This window comes from Raphanus sativus, chromosome 4, assembly GCF_000801105.2.
Source record: "Raphanus sativus cultivar WK10039 chromosome 4, ASM80110v3, whole genome shotgun sequence".
Lineage (NCBI taxonomy): Eukaryota > Viridiplantae > Streptophyta > Magnoliopsida > Brassicales > Brassicaceae > Raphanus > Raphanus sativus.
In genome coordinates this window covers 31,692,127-31,719,825 of record NC_079514.1, presented here as the reverse complement: position 1 = coordinate 31,719,825, position 27,699 = coordinate 31,692,127, and the positions used below count along the sequence as shown (strand labels likewise).

Sequence of the window (27,699 nt, the reverse complement as noted above, 5' to 3'; positions counted from 1 at the left end):
TTATTATTTATTACTTATTACTTATTAGTAGCAACTGAAGTTTAAACCATAGAATAATCGTTATGTTAGTTTCCTTATCACGGATACCATCCGAATAAATAGGTACATCGTATATGGGAATGAAATATTTTTGAAATTTGAATGCTTAGTCAAAAAAAATATTTTTAAAAAAATTCTGTTTGTTATTGTTTTACGTAGTATTTTAAAAATACGAAGAAAATTCTGGGATTTTATTATCTTCGAAGATTGCCTGTAACACCCTATAACCAGGATGCTAATATACCGTGAGAAAATAAATTAAATATTCAAATATTTTAGTAGTCTTTGGTTTAGGTAACCAATACATTTTTATTATCTATCGTAAGTTTTTATAAAGCGTGTTACAGGCAATTTTTTATCGCTTAGCTTTGCGTGTCGCTTAGCTTTAAATGAGTGAGTGAGTACTCTAGGAGTTCTGCCATATCGAAAGGGGTTCAAAGAAGCATTTCTCATTGGTCTTGTGCACATGAGCTTCAAAAGAAATTGCAGGAGGCCAGTAGTGAGAGCTTGGGACACGTTCAGAGGCTTGATGTTGCTGTTTCCAGTGAGTGGTATAGTCATCGCCTCATCGGCGAGCAGTAAAGCATAAATAAGATAACACAAAGATGATCTGCCGTTGGTAGGATGAGGAGGGGTCGAAGGCTTTTCCTTGCAAGCAGATTTATGACCGAGTAATGATGGAGAAACACAGGCGATACCAGTCTCTTGTTGGTTGTGATCAACAAATGCAATTATGTTTAAGAAGAAAAACAAATTGATAGGAGAGTATGCGACAGAAATAATACTTACATAACGTTAGGAAAAACTTTGATAGATTTGAGCGATAAGAGTATATGCTTCTCCACACTGAAAGAACAAAAGTATTGTATCTAAAAAGAAAAGAGTCAAAGAGCTAATATAATGCAACAAAAAAATTAAACTTTCATGTTCCAACAATAGGTTTGCACAGTATCTAGAGCAAATCAACTGTTACCAGTCCAAAGAACAAATACATGAAATCAGAAAAGCATATCTTCATGAACTATCCAGTGGGAATCTTAAAGGGAGCATTAAGAACAGAGGGGCGTACACAAACATCATCGCATCATTTACAGGGATGGTGTAGAGAGAGACTGAAAACAAATAGAATTCACCAAAATTCCAAATTCCATGTCCCCACCAAAGGTTCTTACAATGATTACCGATCCAAAAAACAAATATATGAAATCAAGCACGTATATGAATCATTGAGAACTGAAAGAGAAAATTAAGAACATATAGACGTATACACTCATCATTGCATCATTGCATCATTTTTAATGTATCTATAATAATATCTATATAAATAGAGAGAGGGTCTAAGAGCTAATAAATAGCTACAAAAATTCAGAAGCAGAGTATTTAGATAATCCAAAAATAATAATTCAGATCTAACTTTCTGAGCTAAACACAGTAATGAAAAACTGATCTGAGAATTTAAATCCATAGCTTTAGTATCAGCAAGTGAATACACACAAAAGAAAAGAAAGAATTAACCCCATTTACGGAGCTGAATAGTAAGCTCGACTAAGAGCTAGTATATCTGAACAATATCAGCAGCATTTCCGTGTGAATACAGAAGTGTTGTGATGGCCATAGGGTACCTGATGTACATGGAGACGTTGGTGCCTCGACGCTTGAGCAGAAGCACCGTTGCAGATTTTCTTGTAAGTGAATATATTCAACGGAAGAGCGCAAACTTCGCCGCCTTGAAGTCCTGATGCCTCACATCTCTATCTTAGCAGACTCTTCTCTCTCTCTGCCTGTATATGGGAATCGTATTGGTAAGAGTTGAAAGTGGTCGCTGGAATTTCAGGAAGAAGACAAATATGGTGGCGATTATTGATAGCAAGGCAAATTAAATATCTAATAGTGTGATATCTGGATTGAAGGACATAAAGAGAGACTAATTAAATGGACTGAATGCTGATGAGAAACAACAACGATATAAAACCACACACATCACCTTTTCTTCAAGAAAGAGCAAGTCAATCCCCATCAGCTCTCCTCCATTCTTCCCATTACGGGCTTCCCAAAATCGAGTACAGATGAATGTCGGAGAGGATGAAAGCGGTTTCAAGGGAAACGAACAGGTGCACACAGATCTTAATGAAGGATGAGTGGATTAATCAAGTGAAAAACTCAAAATAAATGTTGGATTTAAGGAGTTGAGAGGAGTTACAGGTAGCAAAGGGACTGTTTAGTTTCTGTGAAAATTTGACGGTAAAGCATCCGCCGCAAGAGAAGAACGAAGAAGAAATCAGAATATGAGCTTATGTGGGCCTTTTTAAAAAAGATAAGGGAAACTCAAATAGAAGAATCAGGAAAAGATCAAAGCGACGCGCATGAAAAAATTACGTGACATACACAGACGTCTCAGCGCATTGACACGTGTCGCAAAATGCCCACCCCCTCCAGAGCGACGTGGACGCAGGAAAAGGCAGATATGCCTACTTTATTGTTATAGATTTACTCTCTATATAAAGACATCGTGTGTAATTTTGTTGTATTGTGTAATTACTCTTATATAAAGACACCATGTGTGATGAATAATATAAGTGACACAAGTCTTTAATAGATAACAACCATTTTGGTGGTAACACGTGGTTACAAAAAATGTTCTAATTATCAAAGATTAATATATACATTAGAGTTTGATTCATGCACCCGAAAGAGTAATTGTTTTAATAGAATAAATATATAAAAAAATTTACAATACAAAATAAAATGGTTGCACAAATATGTGTTTATCTGCATATTTTCAATTTATAATATATAACATTTATGATAGATCGATGGTATTTAATTGTCTATAATTTGTTGATCGGTCATATTGCGGTTGAATATAAAAGCAATCAAAATTATAGGTTTTTTCAGTTGAGTAGGAAATCAAGACAATCAAAATTATATGTTATGTAAAATATTTGGCAGTTAATAATTTTTACTATATTTATTGATGTATTTAATTATAAATTAAAATCCCAATTATTATATTTATGTATATTAGTAAATATATATTTCCAAAATAAAATGTATTTCTGTTTTAGTAAGATATATGTATATGTCTCTAAGTTTTTATATGTCAAATAAATTTCATTTATATATTCTTTTTTGAGGAAATATTAAATTCAAGTGTATTTGTGTTCTTATAACTCAAATATATATATATATATGTGTGCATTATATTAATCATCAAATTATTTAACATATGTTTGAAAAACAAAATTTATATGTTTTAACAGAAACAATTATAGTTTATATATTTTATGTGTAATGAAAAAATAATATAGATGAATATATAACATTTAAATTTTATATCACAAATAATTGTTTTAATTTATTATAAGTTCCTTTAGAAAATAATTCGGTTAGAAAATATTCTAACAAAATAAATGAGTTTTGGTTAGTAAAGATTGGTGAGTTTGGATAGACAAGAATCTAAAAATAATTAATGAATTAATCTATAATCCATTAAAACTAAAGTACTTAAATTAGGGGTGGGCATTTCAGTTATTTTATCGGTTCGGTTCGGTTTGGTTAATTCGGTTCAATAATTTATCCAACCAAATTAAACCATAATTAGTATGTTTGAATCGGTTCCGGTTCGGTTTGAATTCAGTTCGGTTTGACTTCAGTTTGATTTTAAAATACAAACGCATGTTCATAAAATCATCATGTTGGCGGCTATAAAAAACTAAATTATGTTAACTAAATCCAATATAAAACTGAAATAAAATACTTTAAAACCACAAACATTTATAAAAGCACGATCGAATCAAAGTTAACTGTAGTAAATAGAAAACTAAAAAAACATTGTTAATAATGCCTCTTAAAAATAAAATATGTAAACTAAATCTAATATAAAACTGAAACAAAAACCTTAACAAACTACAAAATGTTTATAAGAACAAAATCAAACAAAAATTAACCAAAATAAATAGAAAGTAAAAAAAAAATTGTTAAGAAAGTTAATAAAGTTAACAATGATTTTAGTCTTAGGATTTTAGTATATTGGTAGTATGTTTAATTCAATAATAATAAAAGGATTATGAATTCGGTTTAATTTGGTTCGGTTTAATTAGTTTCGGTTCAGATCGGTTTTGGTTCGGATCGGTTTCGGTTCGGTTGGTTCGGGCTGGGAAAATCTTAAATCTAACTGTTTGATAATAGACTTTGGTTCAGTTCAAATCGGTTTCGGTTCGGTTGGTTCGGTTGGTTCGGTTCGATCGGTTCGGTGTAATTAGTTAATTACACCTAATGCCACTGAGATATCTAACTTAATCTAACACAATCATTTATTATTATCATTAAATAATTAACTAATTAATAAGTAATCAAAAAATAATTACGTGTACTCTGCTTTTAGACCTACATTTTTCGATTTAGGTAAATAATAGCTGATTTATGATCTAACTTATTTCAAATATGTTTGACCAGATTAAAATTTTATTTAATCAGTTAACAAACCTATAGTTTGAGATCTTACACATACACGAACTCAATTGCACATCATGAATTTTTTTTTGTCATATTAGATATAGAAGTGATAACTTATAGTTTAGGATTTTGCATCCTACACAAATATATACCATATAATAATAATAAGGGAAATTCTCTCAAATAGCATTAAAAATAGCACTCAAAAGTAAAATGATCAAAATAGCACATTTTTGTTTTGAAAATTTTAATATTTATTTTTTTATTTTTAAAAATTTGAATACATTACTTAAATTTCATCCTTTAACTATAAACCCTAAGTGTTAGATTAATTAACTTAAAGGCTATAAATGCATATTTATCTTTCAATAAAACTTTTTTTGGTCATTTTTTTTCCTTGTAATGTTATTTTTGTGACAAAATTTTGATTTTGTGCTATTATGATCTTTTTCTCTAATATAATAAACTGATCTATAGATAGACCACCGGTTCAAGATTAGTAATACAAATAGACTACAATTTTTTAAAGAATTGATTCCCCAAAATCTTTTTAATAATAACACAGTTTTCAAAACTTTATTACAGTTTACATAAACTAGGAATTGTTTGACATATATTATGCATATTAAATTATTAATTATCTTTTGATAACTCTATCTTAATTAACGCCACAAAATATTCCTAATATTAGTGACATTCCAACTTAATTAACTGATCCCTAATTTATTGCTATCATATTAACTATTCCATCCGTTTCTATATAAGTGTCATTTTGATATTTTTTACACAGATAAAGAAAATGACAAAAATATATATAAATTGTTATTGATTATACCTCTCTGGCCAATAATATTTGAGATAAATAAAATTATTTATAAAATCAATGTAATTTACAATTAATTTTCAGCTAAAAGTAATTATACTTTGCATTGAAATTGTAAAAGTGACATTTTTTGTGTAACAAAGAAAAAATTTGAATGATAGATGTATAATGAAATAGATGAAAATTTTTGTTTTCATCATATCAACTAAAAAGTATTAGAAGGCCGAATATAGAAAATGAAAAACGGAAACTATTCTTTTAATATACATACTATCACATTAATGGAAATAGTCAATCTTTCTATTTTAAATCTCTTTTTTCTTTTTTTTCTATTTAAATCTAATAAATATAAACCGAATATTCTTTTATAAAAACTATCTATCATAGTAGAAAATTAAATATTCTGTTACAAAAACTTAAACTACAATTGTACTAACCAAATATGGTATACCTAAAAATAATTTAAAATAATGTGAAATATTTTATCGTTATGTGTAGTAAAAATGTTTTAAATTAATTTGAAATATTTTAGTATCTTAAAAGAAATCCAATACCTAAGTATTCATTATTAAGAACAAAAGATGTTTAAAACACATGTAAATAATCAATTTATATCATCCACTATCACATAATGGTGTAAAATAAAATATATTTATAAATATATAATTTTATGTATATTTACATAATTGCTTCTGTTCGAAAGAAAATACAACAAGACAAATGTTATATAAATTCGGCTAAACTTGACTGTTGAACACACAATAATTTTACTGTTGAGTTCGCCTATTAAGTTAAGTGTTTAAAAAGCAAATATTAAAGAATATTTAATATTGGAAAGTGTTTAAAATATATATAATTCAATCTTATAAACAAATTGTGAACGTTTTTCTTTTTCAAAAAATAATTGTGAACGTTTAACGGCCATATGTAAGTTGAATAAAGCCTGCATAGCAATAATGTAAAATATCTAATGTGTTACGTATGATCATCTATATTTACATACCTAATGGGACAGATGTCTTCGTAAGTCTAACATCTTTAATTATCTCTTTACCATGATAAAGACTTATTTTGCATGTTGTTGCATTGTGAAATTACTCTCTATATAAAGACATTACGTTGTAGGTTGCCACGTCTAACTTCATACTCTACTAAAAAAATAGCTACTAAATTGCCTCTTCTCCTTGAAAGAACTCTCAAGTCTTCAACTCTATAAATAGTTGGACATATCAGAACTCTATTTCTCACATTCAAATCACTAACAATGGCTCTTCAAAACGTTCTCTTCATCTCCGTCCTCATCGCCACCATCTCCATCGTTGCATCCACGGTATGTCACCCAAATCTCGTCATCTAAATTATGACTTCTTTTTATCTAACGAAATTTGTTTAAACTGTTAGGCTATAAACTTCGTTTTTCGATTGGATTATAATTTTTCTTGATTTTGCAGGAAAATTGCGAATACACAATATATGTCAAAACCGGAACAAGAAGAGACTCCGGCACAGATTCGATCATAGGGGCTGTATTCGCCGACAAAGATGGAAATCACATCGAAATTAAAGACCTAGTGAGTTGGGGTGGGACTACGCCAGGTCGAGACTATTTCGAGAACAGTAATCTGGACATTTTCACTGGGACTGAGCTGTGTCTTCCCAACCCAGTATGTTTTATGAGACTATTCTCTGACAACTCCGGCAACAAGCCCGGCTGGTATGCTGAGTACGTGAAAGTAACCTGGAGCAAGATTGGAACTCCGAGCAAGACTCATCACTTCACTGTGGAGCAGTGGCTTGCCCTCAGTGAGAAACCGTATCAGCTACATGCCGAACGTAACGACTGCCCTCGTGTGATCAAGAAGGGTGCCTATGCCTACTCAACCGCTTGAATCAATGAAATCATGAGGGTGTCTTGAATACTTGTTCTATATCTTTATGTGAACGTTTAATGGTGATATGTATTTCAAATAAAATTGTTATCTTGTGTGCTTTTTCCATATGTAAGTTGAATAAAGCTTGCATGGCAATAACGTAAAATATCTAATAGAATAAAATTTAAACATTTTTTGTTGCATGTGAGAATTAATCAAATTACTATAATACTGTTTTCCAAGGATTAATATAGATACCCGCTTGTTGATGTATCTGAGTTTTGGCAAATTCAACTTCCAATGTTTATTTATGATGATGTCAAATATCGTACCAGTTTAATGGTGAATGTTGGAATCCTTAGAAAATAAAAAGGCAAGATATATTTATTATGAGGTATTAAACAATCATCAACTATTAGAGCATCTCACACAAGAAAAATAAGACAAATTTTAACTACATAATAAAACTATTATTAACTTTTTGAAATGCTGTTTTTGGGTATCTCACCGATAGTGATGCTCTTAATTAATATTTTATTAGTTGAAAAACACTAATCACTATAAATATAATTAGTATCATGTGGTTTTGGGGTTATAGGAATTAAATGTTTCGATCCAAAACCTTTTAGTATTCAAAAACAAAAAATGTATCAACAGTTTGCCATCGACCTTTAGAAAGGTGCTACATGTCCGCAAAATCTCTCTCAGAGATTTGTTGAAGTCTTCTCTCAGAGTCCGTCCTTAATTTCTTTCTCTTTTTCTATTTATTTAACATTATTTCTTTATTCAGCAGATACTTTAAAGTAAGGTGGATGCAAATACCTTTAATTATTTAAAAATTAGCTTTTAACATGATAGATATTAAAATATCATTGAGCTATTTATCTTAAATTTTTGAATAAAAATTAAAAAATTTTTTTTGGAATTTTTAATATATTTAGTGTTTGAATCTACCAAAAAAAAAAACAATTTCAGTATGAAAAACAAATACCTATCTACATATCTGTTATGTTTTAACCAGTGGGGGAGCTAATGTTCTATGGGAATGTAGGCATAGGCATTCGGGTCCCAATCGGGTTTCGGTTTTATCCAATCGAGTTTTGGTTTTTCGGGTTTATCAAAATCAGTTCCATTCAAATTATTTGAAAATTTGGTTCGGGACCGGTTCGGGTTCTATCGAGTTCGAATTGGGGTTAGTAAATTTTCAAAGAACCGGTACAACCCAATGTACTTTTGGATTCGGGTCTCAATCGGTTCTTTCGGTTTAAAAATATCTGATTTGTACATATTTTGTAATCAAAACATAAGTAAAATTGGTTTGTTTTGGTTTCAAATACCTAATTTGTACTTTTTTGTAACCAAAGCATAAGTAAAATCGATTTAAAAATAAGAAAAGAACATCAACCATGATCATTCAAAATCAAACGAAAGGAAAACATATTTATTGATAAAAAGAAAATCAAATAAATGAAATCATAAAACGGAAACCACAATCTCATGAAATAAGAAACATTGTTTAATGAAAACAAAATCTAATCTAAATATTTCAAAATTCAACGGACACCTTTAACCATCAACCTTCATGAAATTGAACCACCAAACTTTATGTAATCTATCTTATTAAAATAGAAACACAAAGTTGGACCTAACTTATTTCTAGGTAAAAAATTTAAAAATAACTATACAATATAATTAAGTCAACTAAATCAAACTATATCATATAATTAAGTCTAATGCATTTACTAATAATAACAAAAAGCCTAACATCTAGCCTATTTATATGGTAAGAATATATATCGTGATTATTAATGCTAAGATTTCCAAAACGATTTTTATGGTAAGTAGTTTCTGAGTATCCACAGAAGCAATATTCATGGCTATAATACTAGATTTTCTGAAAATTAAGAAATGATAAAACAAAATCCCTAATTTCATGAAAACTATATAATCTAAGTCGGTGTTCAAAAAATAGGTATTTGATTTAAAACGAAACCCGTAATTTCCAATTTATCATTTGATATTTAAATATTTATTAATTTTAATATTTTTAATTTATTACATAATCTAACATAGAGATATGACATAAAAATATAATAAGATTTAAGTTAATAAGTATTTAAATATCTAATGCTAAATTTGAAATTAACTTTAAAATTAAAAATTTAAATCAAACTGGATGATTCATCGGTTCAACGGTTCCTTTGGGGTTTAGCATTTTTGCTGGTTTATTGGATTTTAAAATAATGACATTTCTTAAAACTCTAACTGTATTACATTTCGGATCACCGGTTCGATCGCAGATTTATGTCGGGTTTAAAAATGTTGATTTAAATACAAAAATATTTAAAATAGACAAAAATCTTACAAATTAATATCATTATTAATAATGTTGTTGATAAAAAATTCATCATAAAATATCCCGCGGTTTTAAACCGCGGGTCAAAATCTAGTATATAAATATTTTAGATGTTCAATATATCTTAATGTATTTTGAATACATCTAATGAATTGAGATCATGTTTAGTATAAATTCTTCATAGGGTTTTGAATGTTTCGGGTTCTATCGGATATCCATTTAGATTCGGGTTCGGTTCGGATAATACCCATAACCCGAAATACCAAGAAACAAGAATCGTATCGGTTCGGATTCATTTTTACCGGATCGGATTCGGTTCCGATTTTTGAATTCGGTTTATTTGCCCAGCCGAAGGAATGCTCATGTGAGCAATGTGAATTTTAATATAAAACCATATTTTGAACAAAGTTAAAATGTTTCTGATTTAACACATTGACCCAGTGATATGATTGGTTGGCTCCGCCACTCTAGATTAGTGAAATATTATTTGCAAAATAAAAGAAAATTGATGATGGTGGGATAAGATTTGGTGTCGTGAACGCAAACACGATCTTTGCGACTTACGGCTTCGTAAACAAAGTCCGTGATCTTCCAATTACAACCTGTATCTTGCTAATCTTTGATTACGTGGCAAATCATTTCAAATCTCGACGTGAAGATTCATTGAAAAACAGAGAAGATAAGTTTTCTAAACATGTCATGAAAAAGCTTGAAGAGTACAATGTAGCTTCTAGAACACACGATGTATTGCCATTAGAACCAATCGGAGTGAGGTTTCAGGTTGCGGTTGTGAAGCAAGATGGAGGAGGATATAATAGATATATCGTTAAGCTCAACGACCGGGTTTGCACGTGTGGGCTATTGCAAGTTTACAAGTTTCCGTGTTCGCACGTGTTGGCGGTTTGCAGGAGGATTGAGAGTGACCATTTGCAGTACGTAAACGACTGTTACAGCGTGGAGAATTATCTTGGAACTTACGCAGCTGATTTTAATCCACTTCCGGGAGTCTCTGATTGGCCGGAAGCTTCTGAAGTTCCACGACTGTTTCCTCCTGGAAGTAGTCCGCCGTCAGTTGTCCGGCCAGTGCCAACAGCGCCACCGCAAAACAAATCAGCTCAGGGAAGTAAGTCGGTAACAAGCAGAAAACGATCCACCGGTAAGAAAAAGGCCTGAAAGATCAGTCTGCCGTTGGACCACACCAAACTGAACCGGTAAGTTTGGTTTTGAATTTAGGGGTAATTTCGTATGTATTAGAATCGGCTAAAGAAGTTGGTGCATTTTGTTTGTGAAATATGGGAAGTTGGTCGTTTTTGTCTGTGAAATATGCTAGCCGGTTTAATGAAGGTTTTTGGGAAGGTGTGTGTAAGAAAACCGGTTTGGTTTATGTGGGTCATGTTAATGTATGGGCAAGGTAGGTTTTTGTACAAGGAGATGTCCTTATGTATTTATTCAAGTGTTTTATGTATGTATAATTAAGTATTTGTTAATTTTAGTTTCGTGATGTTCTAAGTTCAACCAAATTTGGTTTATGTGGGTCAAACAAATTTCAGATGAAAAGTTTTGGATTCAACATATTCATCGAAAAAGCGGTCGTAGGGAATACGTCTGAAATTCTCGACTGATTCCTCTCCTGCTTAGTAGTAATCTTTGTTTAGAGAGTCGGACAGTACGAAAAATATTAAGTATCATGTTTTGGTTTAAAGCCGGATAACTCTGTTTTCATGCTGAAGAACAATGCTCTTTAAACTCTTCCTTTTCAAGTGCATTAAACTTTGATTCATTCCAAAGCTTTGCTTTACTCTTTTCTTCTGCCAAATAAGCCTTATGCAACCTTCGATTATCTACACAATCATATTGTCGCTACTGAGAGACTGACGATTTACAAAGAGTGTTTCCACTAGCAGACGTAGTTTAAGGGTGACGTGGGTCATATGACCTATGTGCTATCAGGGGAAAAAAAATTTACTTGTGTTTTTACTGAATGGACGCTTGTCTAGACTTCATAGACTTGAGCTCATCGTATGCGGATTTGAAGAACGGGTAAACAAAGGCATAAAGAATGATCAACTCGAAAGACAAAGTTCGAATGCAAACCCCTTTGTATGAACTTAGCAAGATAAGTAATAGCTGAAGAAGATAGTTTATTGATTGTATATGATTCTCAATATGCAGTGAGGCCACATCACATAGAAGAAAAACCAAAAACGTAGAAAAGTTAAAACGGATTAGGGAAAGGAAAGAAGTAAAGCTTATAAGAAATCAAAATTAGGAAAAGACAATGCTGAATAATAAGCTTTGTGACTTATCGTGTCACACCACCACTATAACCACCGTTCATTGGATCAGTTTTAATGGTCAGCTCGGCGGAACAGTTTGTGCACTCGAAGTAGAACCTATAAATATTAATCCCTAGGTAGGTTTCGTCGGTGACTTGTTCTGCACGGCTATTGAATTTGGTGCCCTCCGACATGTAATTACCACAATTGTTGCAACGAGCAGGCACCGGAAGCATAAATCGATTTTTTTCCTGATGATTCTTCGGAGGTATCTTCTTCTGATCAAAGTCTGCCGGATAATACTTGTTTACGCATTTGCGTTCTGCCATATCTTCACAACACAAGGAATGGTTTGAAATTTGAATCAGAATAAGGGTTTTAACCTAATTTCTGCTTTAGAACTAAGAGCCTTGGCCACCTCTCTTATTTATAACACTCGAATTTTCCTTATCCCAATTGTGTTAACAAAGTTTTCAACCGACTTTAATAAATAAAAGGAAACTAAACATTATTTTTCTTTGGTTCAAAAAATAAAAAGGAAACTAACAATTATCAGGTTTTGTATTGTAAATACGGCCGAGTGTAGGTGATCAAGTATAGTTGGGCTTGTGATCTTTAGTTTTGGGCTTAGTGTCAAGATCGGCTCTAGCCCTCTGGACTACGCACATCATGTAATACTCTTTTGAGCTTATCAGCCAACACGTGCGTGATGTCACTTCCTCTTCTCAGTGGCTATTGTCATTCTAGCTCAGGTTTGTATCTCTTCTCCTTCTTACTCTCTTTTTCTCTGTTTTTGTTTCTCTGTTTTTGCTGTGCAAGACTTTGTTTTACCAAACAATTTTTTTTCATTCATTCTTGCATACTCACAGTGACTTTTCTACTTACTCTAATCATGATTTCTTGTTCATGCGCCATCGCTACAGTCATCTAGATACTAGCTTACTCCAACTTAACAACTCTTCTAACAACTTCTTAACAACTCCATAGGACAACTCTTGGACTTTTAACTTAGTTAAAAACTAACTAACTAATGACTTAACTTGACTAGTTTCTTGTTACGGTTTGGTACAATCTTGACTTCAGCTTTGACTTGGTGTTGACTTGAATCTTCTTCTACTTACAACTTTGATTATCTTCTTCTCACAGATTCATCTTCTCCACTTGCAGGACTTACTCAAGGAATCAAACTCTCAACAGCGGCTCCGTAGTCACTGACTCACTGTCCGGACATCCGGGCGACTTCCCGGAGGAACCAGTCTTGGAAACTCAGTAGCTTCCGGCCAATCAGAGACTCCTGGAACCGGATTAAAGCCAGCTGCATAAACTTCAAGAGAATGTTGTGTACTGTAGTAGTCATTAACATACTGCAAATGATCAATATTATTAAGCTTCCTGCAAACAGCCAAGACGTGAGAACACGGATACTTGCAGAGTTGCCACACCCCACACGCGCAAACCCCATCCCCGAGATGAACAAAATACCGTTTCTTTCCAACTTTCACCCCTTCCGTCACCTGAAACCGTTGTCCGGTTTGGTCTACTTGTAACACACTGTGTGCTCTAGAGGCTACCGCGTACTCGTCAAGCTTTGTCACGACGCGCTTAACGTACTTGTCTCCTCTTTTCACTGATTCGCTGATAAGACAACGACGAGTTTTGAAAACCTCTGCCAAGTGATCGAATATCAACAAGACGCAGGTCGTAAACGGAAGATCAAGAGCTTTGTTAACGAAACCGTAAGTAGTAAAGATCGAGTTTGTCTCCATGATCCCGAACCTGATCCCACCATCGTCATAAGCCAGCACCCATTGCTGCCTAGGTAACTGATCTAACCATTCTTTAGCCTCTGGATTCATCTTTTCGATCTTTTTCAAGTAGTAATCAAAACTTGATACGTACCTTGAGGATCCAGCCTTGTAAACAAGCTCTGTCATGAGATTACTATGGAAAACTTGGTAAAACTTTAAGCAGAGATGCCTGAGACAGAACCTGTGTTGTGCCCACTGACGACATTCAGGTTCTTCGTTGAGAGCTGAAATTATCTCAGGATCCGGACTTGTTATCAGACAAAGACTTTCCCTCTGCGTTACTTTCTTTCTGATGCATTCAAAGAACCAACGCCAAGACTCTTCTGTTGAAAAGCTTTCTTGAGTAACAACAATCGCAAACGCAAGTGGGTAAAGTCTGTTTCCGGCGTCGAATCCAGCAGCTACCAACAGTTTTCCAGAGTGTTTACTGCTCAGCTCCACCGTATCAACCATGATCATTGGTCTTAAGTGAGGAAACCCTTTGATCGACTGCTGAAACGCCCAAAACACAGAACGAAACGATGCTTCTTTAGGATGATCAGGAGAAAGAGAGTATTGCAAGTCCGTTACCATCTTGTTAGATGAGGAAAGAGCATCCATGAACTTGGGCAACACGCTAAAACTCTTGTCCAAATCTCCCAAGATTGAAGTGATGGCTTTCTTTTTAGCTTCCCACATATTATCACCAGAGACTGTGTAGCCAAACTCTTCTTTCACCCACTTGATCAACTCCGAGGTAGAGAGTGAAGGCTGAGCCTTTATTAGTCCTTGGAGCTCACCCGCCAGAAAATCTGAGCACACATCTGATGGCTTACAGGTATGTGGACCTCTGTATTTAGTTATCTTGAAGCCAGTTCCTTTCTTCGTTTCAGCTGCCTTGAGAATCCATCCGCAGCCGCCATTCTTGCACTCAAAAGTAGCTGAAGATTCGTATGCATGATACTCTCTTTGCCTTCTCACAGAGTAGAGCTTCACTGCGTTATCCAGCTCTTCTTTGTCTCTGAAAAGCATCCCTATTTGTAACTCGCTTTCATCGAGCCATGAGCTAGACAAAATCAACAGCTTCTTCTTATGTGGAATTTTCTCTGCAGCCCCACCATCTCCACAGTTTCTGTCCTCTGTGCTCTCTCCATCTTCAGTCCACCTGTCACTGCTATCTCTAAGATTGGCATTTACATCAGCATCAACAATAGAATCTTCTTGCCGGTTGCGCTTTCTAGACCCATCAGAAACCAGCGGTTTGACCTCTATATACAACTCAATGTTGGTGATGGAAGGATGGTAGCTTGGAACCTCAAGCATTGTCTCAAGACTAGAATCATCTACAATGGGCAAACGCATATACTTGACAAGGGATTGTTGAACGATGGAAGGGTATCTACCAATCAAATCAATCTGGAACTTAGCCTTATCAAACCCAGTGACTCTATGCAGATCGTTCAAGAATGTGGGTAAATCAGTCTTGCTCTCAACTCTCATCACTCTGGGGATTGATCCTTCTTGGTAGAATGGACCGTCAGGGCCATCTTTGATACAACCGTTCCAATAACAGAACACAGGAATCTTTCTTGCAGGGCCGGCTCAATACCAATCTGGGCCCTTGGGCAAAAATATTTTTTGGACCGTATGATTATTAATTTTTAATATTTAGACACTTATTAAAATTATTAAAATGAATTTTTGGGCCCTGTAATAACACATATCATTTAATCTTCGAGACCACATGCATATATACGTAAGTAATTAAAACAATTATAGTTGTTCGGTTAATATTATGTATGTTAATAAAACGAAAAAAAAGTTATTTGGCGTGGGCCCTGGGGCGGTCGCACTGACCGTCCCATATCCTAAGCCGGCACTGCTTTCTTGTCTCCATGAGCCTTCTTCAGCTAAGTCAAAGAACACTATAACAATAAGAAACCCTAAAACAGCTCAACTTCATAAGTTAGCAGTGGAAACAACACTATAAGAGTTAGCAAGGTGAGATAAAAGAGAAATCTTTCTAAAAAGAAGGTGATTTAGATAAACCCTAAAGCTCAAATGAATTTAAGAAAAAAAACTAAAGCTCAAATGATGTAAACTCTGAATTTCAAAATTTTCAGACAAAATTGAGCTGACTAGAGGAGAAAACAGGAAGATGAGAGGACCAGAAACAATTTAATTGTAGTAACTTTTTTTTTACTTGATTACTTGCAGAAGAGTGTTGATGTTATTCCGTTGCCGTCTTTGGGGTGATTTTTGTCGGCCAAGAGATACCAAAGGTTGTAGCTTTTCTATTACACACCACCGTTTCCCTTTGTTAGAGAACTCCATCAGGTCTGTCACACAATAATGTGTTCCATTTTTGGGTCTCCTTCTTTATTTTCGACAGCTAGATTTTACTAATTTCGGTAGTTAAAACTTTAATCAGAAAAAAAGAGAAACCCACTAATTGACAGCAATATATGGTAATTTGTTTTCGCTTTTTTCTTATTCCATTGTATACCAAGTGTATTTTAGAACTTAGAAGCAACATTAGTATACACATCTATTTCTTACAAAGTCGCAAACCTCATTCCAAAACATAAAAAACAATATGTCGTACCAAATATTTGATGAATTGTACCGGACTAGAACAAGTCACACCATGTGCATTAGCTAGCTCATTTCCCCAATCTATCTATATCAATTCATGATGAACAACATACACAGTTTTTTAGCAGACCTACATTGAAAATGCTTCCAGTTTCAGTTAAAGAACAATGGTTAAGAAATAAGGACCCATAAACATATACAGACAAAGAAAAAAGTTTTATTGAAAGTTAAAAACAACAAATAAGGACCCATAAACATATACAGACAAAGATAGTATGGTATTAATTTTTTTGATATTTTGTATTGATAATTGTAGTAAAATTAGTTATATATAACATTCATGATTCAGTTCTTAATAAAACTACTGTAAGTTTTGAAGGTATATAGTACTGAAACTTTGAAATATTTTATACAGTTTATAAATACTTGATTGTTAAAAATGATTTTATGAAGCATTATATATATATATAAATCACATATTTAATTACCATAAATTACTTTTTGCAATATATTTAGGTCATTTGGATATTGATAAAAGTGGTTCTAGAAATGATTTTCTTACTCATAAAATAAATAAAATTAAAAATTCATTAACAAATCAAATTATAATACATTTTATAAATGTATCTGTATTTTTATAAATGATTTATAAAGCATGTATGAATTTTATTAGACATTAATAGTTATTATAATACCTTATATACAAATATAAGGCCATATACAAATATAAGGCTTTATATAAGAATGTAAAATCATTATATCGATTTTAATAAGACATTAATAGTTATTATAATACCTTAAACTATATTATTTTATGTAGTTTATAAATATAAAAAAATAATCAAACATTTATTACTCTTTCTATAGTTTCAACAGTTAGTTATCATAAATAATTATTTGTAATATTTTCTTAACTTCAAATTGCCATTAGATAATGGAGTTTATCTAGTCTTGATGTAACAAAAGTGAGATAGAAATAGGCCATAACGATGAAAAACAAACGCGGATCAGCCACTCAATTATTTGTAATATTATGTAGATTATTTGGTAAGTGATATATAAACTTATTTTTTCAATTTAAGTCTAATTAAAATAAATAAAAACTAAAAATTATTGGCCAATCAATTTATAATAATTTTTTAAGATTTCATAAATGATCGACACATAAAATAAAAGTCTCCTAAAGAAATATTCATCCCTACTCCATTTTTTTCTAAAATTGAGTAAAAGTGATTATGGAGTAACATATGCTTCAACCATATTCTATTTCTTACTTCATAATGAAGTTTACTCTATAAGTGGAGTAATTTATTTTTTGTTTGTTCATTACTCTATTATGAAATAGAAAATGGAATATGATTGAAGCATTTTTACTCTATAATCACCCTAACTCTATTTTGGAGTAAAAATTAAAATTTTACATTGGAAGTGCTCTAAATGATTTCTCAATTAATATTTAGTAGGATAATATGATGAGATTTTAAAATAATTTTATAAACTAATTTATAAGCTCTCATAGATGACTTTGAAACTCTTATTTAAAATATACAATAAGCAAAGATAAATAATTTGATAAGTGTTTTTATTGATGATTTGTAAAACATATAATAAGAACCTTAGAAAATGTTAATAGTTTTTTTTTTAGCGTAAACAAAACTCTCATCTAGACTCGGAAAACCAAGCCGGCAACTCTGCATCCATGTGAACAACAAAAGACGGTTGAATCCTTACACTTCGTGCTAGTTTGTCCGCCTGCATATTCTGCGTTCGTGGTACATGAATTATCTCTGAGTTGATGAGAACGTCTTTAAGGGTCTTTATGTCTTCCAAATAACTTGCAAAAGCTGGCCATTCCTCTGGTTCCGAAACCATCTTCACCAATTGGGAACAATCCGTTGCAAACGTAACCCTGAACTGACGTAAATTTCTCATACATTCCATTGCCCATATCAGCGCCTCGACTTCAGCATGAAGGGGAGAGAGACTCGCTCTGACATTCCTTGCTCCCATTAAACTATCAAAACCTTCTAGAGTACTATACCAACCTTGTCCTGAGGCTTTCTCTTTGTCTTTCCATGAACCATCAGTGAAACACCATCTCTCTGGTCTTGATACAGGGAGGATTTCATCAATCTGTCTCCCTTGAATCTGAGTATTCGTATTCTGTGCTTCCATCCATAATGCTTTTAAATGCATAATGCTAATAGTTATTATGATAATAGTTATTATGATAATTTATATAATACATAATGCTTTTAAATAAGAATATAAAATCATTATGTTGATTTATATAAAATGCTTTTCATTTATTATTTTATGTATTTTATAAATATAAAAATCATCAATTTATTTCTCTTTCTATAATTCCAACAATTAGTTACCATAAGTCATTATTTGTAATATTATGTAAATCATTTGGCAAATGATATTATTTGGTTATAGACTTAACTTTTTAGATCTAATTAAAATAAATAAAAATTAAAAATCATCAACCAATCAAATTATATCAATTTTGTAAGAGTTCACCTATGATCAACACGTAAGCAAAAATCACTAAATTGACTTCTGAATTAATATATAGTGGGATATACTATAATAATTGATTGATATTTACTTTTAATTTAAATTAATTTAGAGCTTTTATGCATAATTTATATTAATAATATTATATAACTTTATTTGATATATGATTTTATATATATTTTCAAACATTGTATTCATCGTTTAAATGTGCATGTATTTTCATCGATTAAGAAAACAAATCATTTTAATAATGATAAAATATAATATATCTACCTCGTTAAAGTATATAGTGTCATGTTATTTAAAAAATATTTTGTAATTATTTGAACAAAAGATGTTTATTGTAAATTTTTTTATTTAGTTTTTAGTACATCTTAAAATCAGCAATAAAAAAATTGTGATTGTATAAGTAATATATAAATTATAGATATTTTTTGACGTAATTGAAATATATTATAGTCAACTAAATATAAGAAAAAAACATTTCAACAATACTAATTATGAAATACTTTAGTGAATTAAACATATATCAGTTTATGTTATTTTATTTAATCATATAGATGGATATATAAAAAGATATTTCCATTACCTTGAAATTTTATTTTGTATCTTTTTAAATAATGTTCAAAATAAATAATATTTATCTTTATAATATCAAGATTATTTGTGTGAATTCATTTTTATGAAATCACATTATATCAAACATATATTTCACATATAATAAAATATAGATATAAAGAAAGTATTTTACTACCTCAAAATTATATTTTTGTTATTTAAAAATATTTTTAAATGGAATATTACTATTTTCTGTACTTTCCTTTTTAATGAAATCATATTATATACATATATTTTCGTTTTGATTTTTTTTAACTTTATAAAAATTTCTTTTTATTATATATGTTATTTGGAAAAAAATAAAAATGAAACTCATTAAAAAATCAATAATAGTTCTGAACAATATAGTATCAGTGTAATCAACCATCGTGAGAATTAATATGAGTGCGACACATATGAAATTTTTCCTAACTTCTCAAAATATAAGAGAGATAGCTCTTCGTGTTTCTTAATTGTGTCGGTTTAACAGTGTTGACGCCCAATTATTTCTTAAATGTCGGTATAACATTGTTGAGGTCCAATTACTTAGAAATATGTTATGTTTAATAACATGAAAACACTGAAAAATCCCATAAAAATACTCTCTACACTGTTTAATATCAAAATGATGACGACCATTTTCTAAAATAAAAAATACTCTTTAATATTGTTGATTTCTTTTCGCTAACATGCCAAATTATCAACCATACCATTGCCTCCAAATTTGTTCTTTTGATCGTTAAGTGAAAAAAGCTTTGGGAACCTTCACTTTTCTCTAGGAGTGTGATGATTATGAACCGGAAGCTGAGTTGTATGATTTAGAATCATAACATATAGTTGCAACTTTGGAGTGATCTTGGTGGAAAGTAGTTCATATTGGTTGGCTGCAACAAAGGGAGAATATTTTGTGCAGTTTTGATCTCTTTGTGGAATATTTTAAAGCGAAACTCTTCATCAAATCATTACTAGAATACACTTCAAGAAATTTGTGAAAAAGGTATTACTAAAGATAGAATGCAACAAGAAATTCACAATCAATCGAATGATTACTATTATTTCTATATAAGATAATAAGTGTTGTAATCAGCGTTATACAACTACTATAACTTCGGACCATATATTTAGTTAAGACTTTTTAAAAATATTATTATTATCTTATCCAATTATATCGTATTTTACATTAATCTAATTTGATACAAAACAAATTTATTAAATTATTGTGTTTATTAATTAAGAAAATATTAGTTTATCGAGTTTTTACTGTGTTACTCCTAATTGATATGTATTTTTAGCTACTCTAAAAGCTCTTACCAAGTATTTTTGGATACTCTAAAAGTTTATATGATTGCACAAGCAATTATCATTGTGGTGGAGTCATAGCAACTAAGGACAATCTGCACAAACTAACTAAAACTTTTGACCAATGTAGTTTGTTAATAAATTGAACCACAAATAAAAGGAGAGATTAAGAGAGAGACTATTTGAGAATAAGTTTTGAGTTATGAAAATTTGACCCACAAATCAAATGCTACAAAGTTGAAAAATATAGATAAACAGAGGCTGTAACTGGAATGATAAATTTTGGAATGGAATTGTTTGGAATGCATCGTTCCATAGAATTCCAAAAAAAAATTGCCAGTTAGATGGAAAGCTTTTTAAAATCAATTCCATGTATTCCAGAAATGGAATAAAACTTAAAAACAAATCCTTTGTAAAATATGTTCCATTTGTTCCATATTAAAAAGGTTCGTGAATGTGTGGAATGATTGAAATTCCAATTCCAAAAAAAAAATCAGTTTCTATTCCGTATTACTTATCATTCCAATTTTTTTTCATTTCACATATATTTATTCATTTTATTCCATGTATTCCTTTTAGGAATAACCAGTTACAGCCAGAGAATTCACGTGGGCTTTCAGAACCCTCTGGACCATCCAGAGAGTATATCAATAAATTAAAGACGGCTTAGGGTTTTGGAATTAGACAAAAGAAATTCTACGCAACCGAATCGGACATCGACAGAGAGAAAGCGAAAACTCGGAGATCGAAATCGATGGATTCGCTGAAAGGAAAAGGGAAAGGATCGAAGGGAGCTTCCTCCTCTTCCAAGTTGGACCTCGTCAAGGAATGGACCAATTGGTCTCTGAAAAAGGCCAAAGTCGCGACTCACTACGGATTCATCCCTCTCATCATCGTCATCGGCATGAACTCCGATCCCAAGCCACATCTCTTCCAGCTTCTTAGCCCCGTCTGAATGATCGCTCTATTTCATCACCATCATCGTCAAAACCAGCTCAGATCAATCGTTTCCGATGTTTCTCTGGTTTGGCTCTATATCTTTACGCGTGCGTCGTCTTTGATTCGCCGGATCTTTTTTATGTTTTTCATTAGCTGTGTTCTAGAATGCTTTATCTATGCTTCTTATACTCTCTGTGTGGAATCAATTTGATTTACGATAATGTGATATCGAATTCACGCTTTGAATCTGTGTTCGCTGGGATCTTCTTCTTATTCAAAGTTTCACGTTTGACTTTTCTTCTTTGAGAATTGAAATTATTAGCTGTGTTATTCCAATGTCTTGTATCATCTTTACAACTTCTGCTGCATCAAGGTTGATGTCAGGTTCTGTCGCTATTACGATTTACATTCTAACCAGAATTGATTCACTTCGGCAGTTGTAACTTGCACTTCATATTAGAGCGTAGAGTGACATAGCTATCCTGCAGGTGTCTTTGTATACACAATGTAGTACCAAGAAAATATCCAATTTAACAGAGGGAACTGAGAAACTTGTTGGTACTGTATTCCAAACACTAACGCTCGACATGAAAGAGTCGAGATTACTTAAACTGAAAGAGTTTACAAAGCATTCAAACGTTCAAGACGTAAACATTCAAACTTTCAAGACGTGATTGTGCCAAAGAGTCAGTTTGACAATTCTCAACGATGAATAAAACTAAAAGATAACTGACAGAAGAGAGTGGCAAGATTCCTTATGTCATGAAGGACACCTGCAATATCATTCACATCCACTCTGAAGGTTGAGTTCTTTGGTTTTGATGAGAGCTTCTCGAATGGCTAATGCTTCCGCCATCAATGCTGAGCAAACAAAAGGGTGGGTCGGTAGAGCCTCTGCAGAGCATTTCACCCTCCACATTTTTGATGATCCAGCCCATTCCTCCTACCTTTGTCTTCTCCTACCAGGCACCATCAGTCCAGCAGCTAGGAACAAAAGAGAGTCACGTAGTAGTAGCAGACTTCTTTGATTGCTCTTTGCCTTTCTTGAGGTTTGCTGCTTCCCAAGTTCTTGCCTCTGACTTTGAGATTATGTCTTCCACCTGAAAAACTTTGCCTTCAAACACCAATTAGTTTCTTGCAGTCCATATGTCCATAGCCACGGGATCAGTGGTGAGAAGCTTAAGCCAATTGGTAGCCTTTAAAAAGATTGGGAATAACTCATCAAGCCTCTCTTTTGTTCCTAGCTGCTGGACTGATGGTGCCAATAAACTAATTAAAAATGTAAAAAGATTGGGAATAACTCATCAAGCCTCTCAGATATGGTTAATGAATACTGTATCGTACAAGGTAGCCTTTACTTATATTATCAGTATAACAGATTTGAAAGTTCTCTGATGGTCTATATCCGTTTTCCTCACCTCCTGAGTCATTGAACACTGAAAGCCTCAAATTCGGAGTCTCTTTCTCTATGTCGACATAAGTTATGTAGTACTTGATCCATAAAGACACCATAAGAAGCCAATAGACTGGAATTCTTCTTGATCGATTGAAACTGTTTTGTTCTTTTTGCTCTCAGAATTTGTTGTTGTTTGTTTTCAAATTGATTTTTTGGTAAGGTTTGTCTCTGGTAGGATGAGAGAAATGCACTTTGGTCAAAACAGAAGTCACATTTGTTTATTACAGATATTTTATACGAGATTGCGCTATGTGTTGAGCCAATTATTTAACTCCAATGGTTTAAATGATAAAAAGTATGGTGAATAAAAAGCATATGGCTCTCTATTCACCATAATCTAATAGAGTTTCTGAACGGAAAATCAAACTCTAAAAAATAGATAAATGTAATGTAACATGAATCTGAGTTATTCCAGAACATGTGGAGGAAACTCTATTTATCACCTATTACATTTTCAACAAAGTTTCAGACAAACTATTTAGCAAAACACCATATAAACTACAGAAAATAATACTCCTTCCGTTTCACGTTTACTGTCGCTTTAAGTTAATGCACATATATTAATAAAACATTTAATTTTATATATTTTAAAATAAAAACATCATTACATATACATATAACCATGTTTCAACCAATAGAAAATAAACAGAAGAATCTTATTAATAAATTTTGCATTAAAATCATAAAACGACATTTATTTTGAAACAAAAAAAATTCTCTATAACGACAAATAGTCTGAAACGGAGGAAGTATATTTTTTCTCAAAAAATCAAATTCTGGAAGAGGTCTTACATATTCCTAAATAAGTATATATATATATATATATATATATATATATATATATATTACTTTCAACAAGCCTAATTACATGTTGGTGAAGATATTTTTGAATTCAAGAAAAAAAAACATTTATAAATTCACAAAGATATCATATATATTTAGGAAAGTTTTCTTGTATACTTTTAAGAAAAATACTTTCAAAATAAAATAAAATAAAAATATAAAGTTTTTCGAAAACCGTTTTTTGAGAAAACAAATCTGAAATACTTTTTAAAAAAGTATTTTCAAGTTTATTATGTTACAATTTTTCTAGTAAATTATTACTTATTAATTTAATAAATAATTAAGTAAAATTATGAATGAGTATAAAATTGTTATTTATATATTTAATCAAGTCTAATTTGATAACTTTAAATTTTGGAAGCTATTTAGGAAACAAAAACTAAAAATAGTTATTTAAAGATTTGTTGTGGAAGCCTGATATCATAATGGTTAAAATTAAAAATTTGTACACTCATGTTTGAGGTTTGAATTTCAGACTATGCAATTTTTCTGTAGATTATAGGAGATTCAATTTTATTTTCCGAAGTTAGATGTAGATACACATACGTCTGACAATATTATCGGTTGTCGATCTTCATAATTGTAATCAGCTTTAAAATATAGTAGACTATTTATATTCTTGTATTAACACATAATTTTTTTTTTTGTATGAACGCTTATATCAAAATTAAAGCTATGTAGTGAGTCGATAATAGTCACCTAAAAGAAAAAGATAATAGGCACCTTCCAAAAAACAAAAAAAAAATAACAAACTTTTTCTATCAAAACTAGAGAGGAATTTAGGGTCTGACTGGTGTAACCGCAGTGGTTGTGTTTATGGTTGCGGGAGTTTGCGCGTGTAGGTGGTTGCAGTTTTAAGCATTTTCTAGAGATTTGTACGATTGGTACAGCTGTTAGAAATTGTTGCGTTTGCGGAACTTTTATGACTGTTAACCTACCAAACGCAACATCTGTTAAGCAATAATTTAACAATATTTACATTTTATGTAATTATAAAAATATTAAAAATCATAATAATATGATAAATATAAAATTTAAATCTATAAAATCATATTATTAAATTTTAAAAATTTATAGAAAATATTTTAGTTTTAATTTTTAAATATAAATTGAAATATAATATGAATATATTTTACAATTTCTATTATTTTAATTTAAAATGTTTATTGGTTATTTTTAGTATTATTTTTATTTATTATGTTTTTTTAAAAAAACATTATCCTTCCGCAACCGCCCGCAACCGCAAACGCTACCTGGAACTAAATTTTGATTTTAAAAAATTTGGAGCGGTTTGAAGCGATTTGTATTTGTAGCATTTTCTGTGATTATTTCGAAATGTCAACAACCGCTATGAACCGTAAAAGCTATGTTTGCGGATGGTAATAGGAAAACCAGTAAACCCTTTGGAAGGAGCCTAAACAAATACAGAGCGCGTATTTATCGTAAAATATTTATTAACAATAAGCGAGTAAAAAAGGCTATCATCCTATAGAGTAAAAAAAAGGCTATCATCCTATAGACTATGTCACTTGCACGTGCCGTAAGGGAAACGAATGAAGGGAGCTAGTCATTTTAAACCCAATTGACCACCTCACCTTCTTGTCATACATTGACCATAGAAGACTTAGAACTAAACAAATACAGAACGCGTATTTATCGTAAAATAGTTATAACAAGAGTTGATTACTTCGACAGACACAATTTTCCTTTTTTTAACACATTTAGGCACTTGTCGCTAGTCAGACACTTTCTCCTTCTCCCCCCCTTGTGTTATGACAATTATATCCTTCTCTCTTGGTTAAGAAATAGAAGAGCTGAATGAGTTTTATTTTTCTTTTATTTCGGTCTTGTGGAGACCAAAACAGATAGAGGAAACGTGTTTCCTATGATATCGACATTAAGGTTTTTTATAGGTTTATGCGACGTATAGCGATCGTCGGATTGTAAAAGCTGAAGGAGATCCTACGGTTTACCAAATATTTTTTTTTTTTGAAAAAAAGTGAATTTGAGTAGTGTTTAACGTCGGAGTTGGTTGAGAGAGAAGACTATTATATCATTACACCCTTATAATATGTATTTCTTCGGTCCTTTGGAAATTTTTTTATATTTAAAATAAAATTTGTTCCAATTAAAAATTATAATATTTTTATCTATATTTCAACACCCATTTTGATATACCTTTTTTGATTTTAACATAAACTAAAATATATGTACGACAATTTTGTGGACAGAAAAAAAGAAGAATGTGGATATGGACGTGAGTGTTTCCAAAGAGATCATATTTCTTCCTCCAAGACATAAGTGTTTCCAAAGGATCATAGTTCTTCTTCCATGACATGAGTATTTCCAAAGGGGTCATTGTGAACTTGTCAACATCCATGACATGAGTGCTTACAGAGGGATAAAAACGATTCCAAGAATGTAGGCCCTGTCCACGCTTCTTAAGACCCAAGACATCAACTCCAAGAAGGGTAGTTCTTCCAGAAGCAGAAGAGTGAGACTCAGGCAGCATCTCTGAGATTCAAAGCTGAAGCAGGCTGTCTTTTAGTTTAGACATTGCAGAAAACAATCACACTGAAATTCGAAATAATTACACATGTCAGTAACAAGCTTGATGCTTGGATTCAGATACTAAAATGTATAGCGACCAGAAACAGAACAAGTTACAAAACATCAACGAAAGCTAATGAAATATCAGTTTAAATAAATAAAGGATGAGTACTCTAACAAAGCAAACTGTTACCAGAAAGATGGTGAACTAATCTCAGATTCAGACAAGAAAGATGGAAACCTAAGAACCACAAGAGAGTTGTGGATACCATTCAATTGAGCTAATACCTAACAAGTTCATCAGCTAAGAGCATCGGCTAAGTAAGGCCAAGGCTGAGTGGAGACTTCTTTAGCAGACTTCCATCTCTCGACCTAGATTTCTAATCCAGAGCATGGAATACACCGGCCAAATATTCACTGTTATCCACATCTCCTCTGACCACTTCGCACTTGACCCCAACTCTTATGTCCACACTGACCACATCCACATAAACCGATGTCCACACCGACCACATCCATACAATCTATGTCCACATGAAACGATAAAGCTTTAAGCTTTGATAAAACACATCAACACATACATATTCAATTAAACACCATATGACTAAAGGTTTCAACTTTGAAAAGAAAAGCTAACCATATAACTGATAAGAACAATCATCAATGGACTACAAATTTTTAATCGCAAGAGACCCGTCAAAAGAAGCAAAAAGGTCTCACCTTTCTCTCAATAAATTAAGATTAACTTTGTAACTCCCAGCCATCGAAAAAAAGAAAAATGTTCATTTTAGCCATAGCAATCTCGAATCAAGCAAATCGGATGTGGTTGAGATGGATTGAATCGAAGAGACAGCGGGTCCGAAGCTTCTCAACAGTTCGTGGAGTGATGGAGACGACGACCGCAAATCTTGTCGCTTGTCTCTTCCTTCAATTTCTTGAGAATTGATGAGCAACCCATCTTATGATGCTTCTTCTAGAGCATCCATGAGCTTGGATTCATGAAGTTTTTGCAGAGTGTTGGACTCGGTGTCTCAAAGACGATGGTCGTGAAACAGGTACGATGGTGGCTCAAAGATAATGGTCGCGAACCAGGGACGACGGGAACGATGATGGCTCATAGACGGTGGATATCCTATTTGGGAATCGATTTAAAATTTTGTTTTAATTAATAATGCTAAAAACAGATTCAGTTTAGGAACAAAAGGTAACGAGAGAGTTTGACTAAAAAAATGGTAACGAGAGAGATGTTGATAGCACAGGGTAGTATGGACATTCAACAGGTAAAATGTG

General features: G+C 32.0%; 3 protein-coding genes and 1 long non-coding RNA gene across 5 annotated transcripts; 2 read left to right on the top strand and 2 right to left on the bottom strand.

Moving 5' to 3' along the window:
- Nucleotides 1-285: 285 nt before the first annotated feature.
- On the bottom strand, nucleotides 286-2,473 carry LOC108851963 (uncharacterized). 2 transcript variants are annotated; one of them, XR_008944705.1, is made up of 3 exons: nucleotides 2,024-2,473; nucleotides 1,662-1,820; nucleotides 286-908 (listed from the first exon to the last, which is right to left on the bottom strand). It is a non-coding gene; the product is annotated as an uncharacterized LOC108851963 (long non-coding RNA). The 2 variants fall into 2 exon arrangements; XR_008944704.1 differs by having other exon boundaries at nucleotides 286-885; nucleotides 2,024-2,470.
- A 4,079-nt stretch (nucleotides 2,474-6,552) lies between these two features.
- Nucleotides 6,553-7,379, top strand: LOC108850709 (PLAT domain-containing protein 1-like). The gene is made up of 2 exons (XM_018624192.2): nucleotides 6,553-6,647; nucleotides 6,769-7,379. The coding sequence occupies exons 1-2, from the start codon at nucleotides 6,582-6,584 to the stop codon at nucleotides 7,204-7,206; spliced, it is 504 nt and encodes a 167-aa protein (XP_018479694.2). The 5' UTR covers nucleotides 6,553-6,581; the 3' UTR covers nucleotides 7,207-7,379.
- Nucleotides 7,380-13,028: 5,649 nt separating this feature from the next.
- On the bottom strand, nucleotides 13,029-18,377 carry LOC108850708 (uncharacterized). Its single transcript, XM_018624191.2, has 2 exons — nucleotides 18,137-18,377; nucleotides 13,029-15,154 (listed from the first exon to the last, which is right to left on the bottom strand). Exons 1-2 carry the CDS (start codon nucleotides 18,375-18,377, stop codon nucleotides 13,029-13,031), a joined length of 2,367 nt encoding a protein of 788 aa, XP_018479693.2.
- A 2,913-nt stretch (nucleotides 18,378-21,290) lies between these two features.
- Nucleotides 21,291-21,854, top strand: LOC108849504 (mitochondrial import receptor subunit TOM7-1). The gene has a single exon (XM_018623060.2). The coding sequence runs from the start codon at nucleotides 21,376-21,378 to the stop codon at nucleotides 21,574-21,576; it is 201 nt and encodes a 66-aa protein (XP_018478562.1). The 5' UTR covers nucleotides 21,291-21,375; the 3' UTR covers nucleotides 21,577-21,854.
- The last annotated feature ends 5,845 nt before the right edge of the window (nucleotides 21,855-27,699 follow it).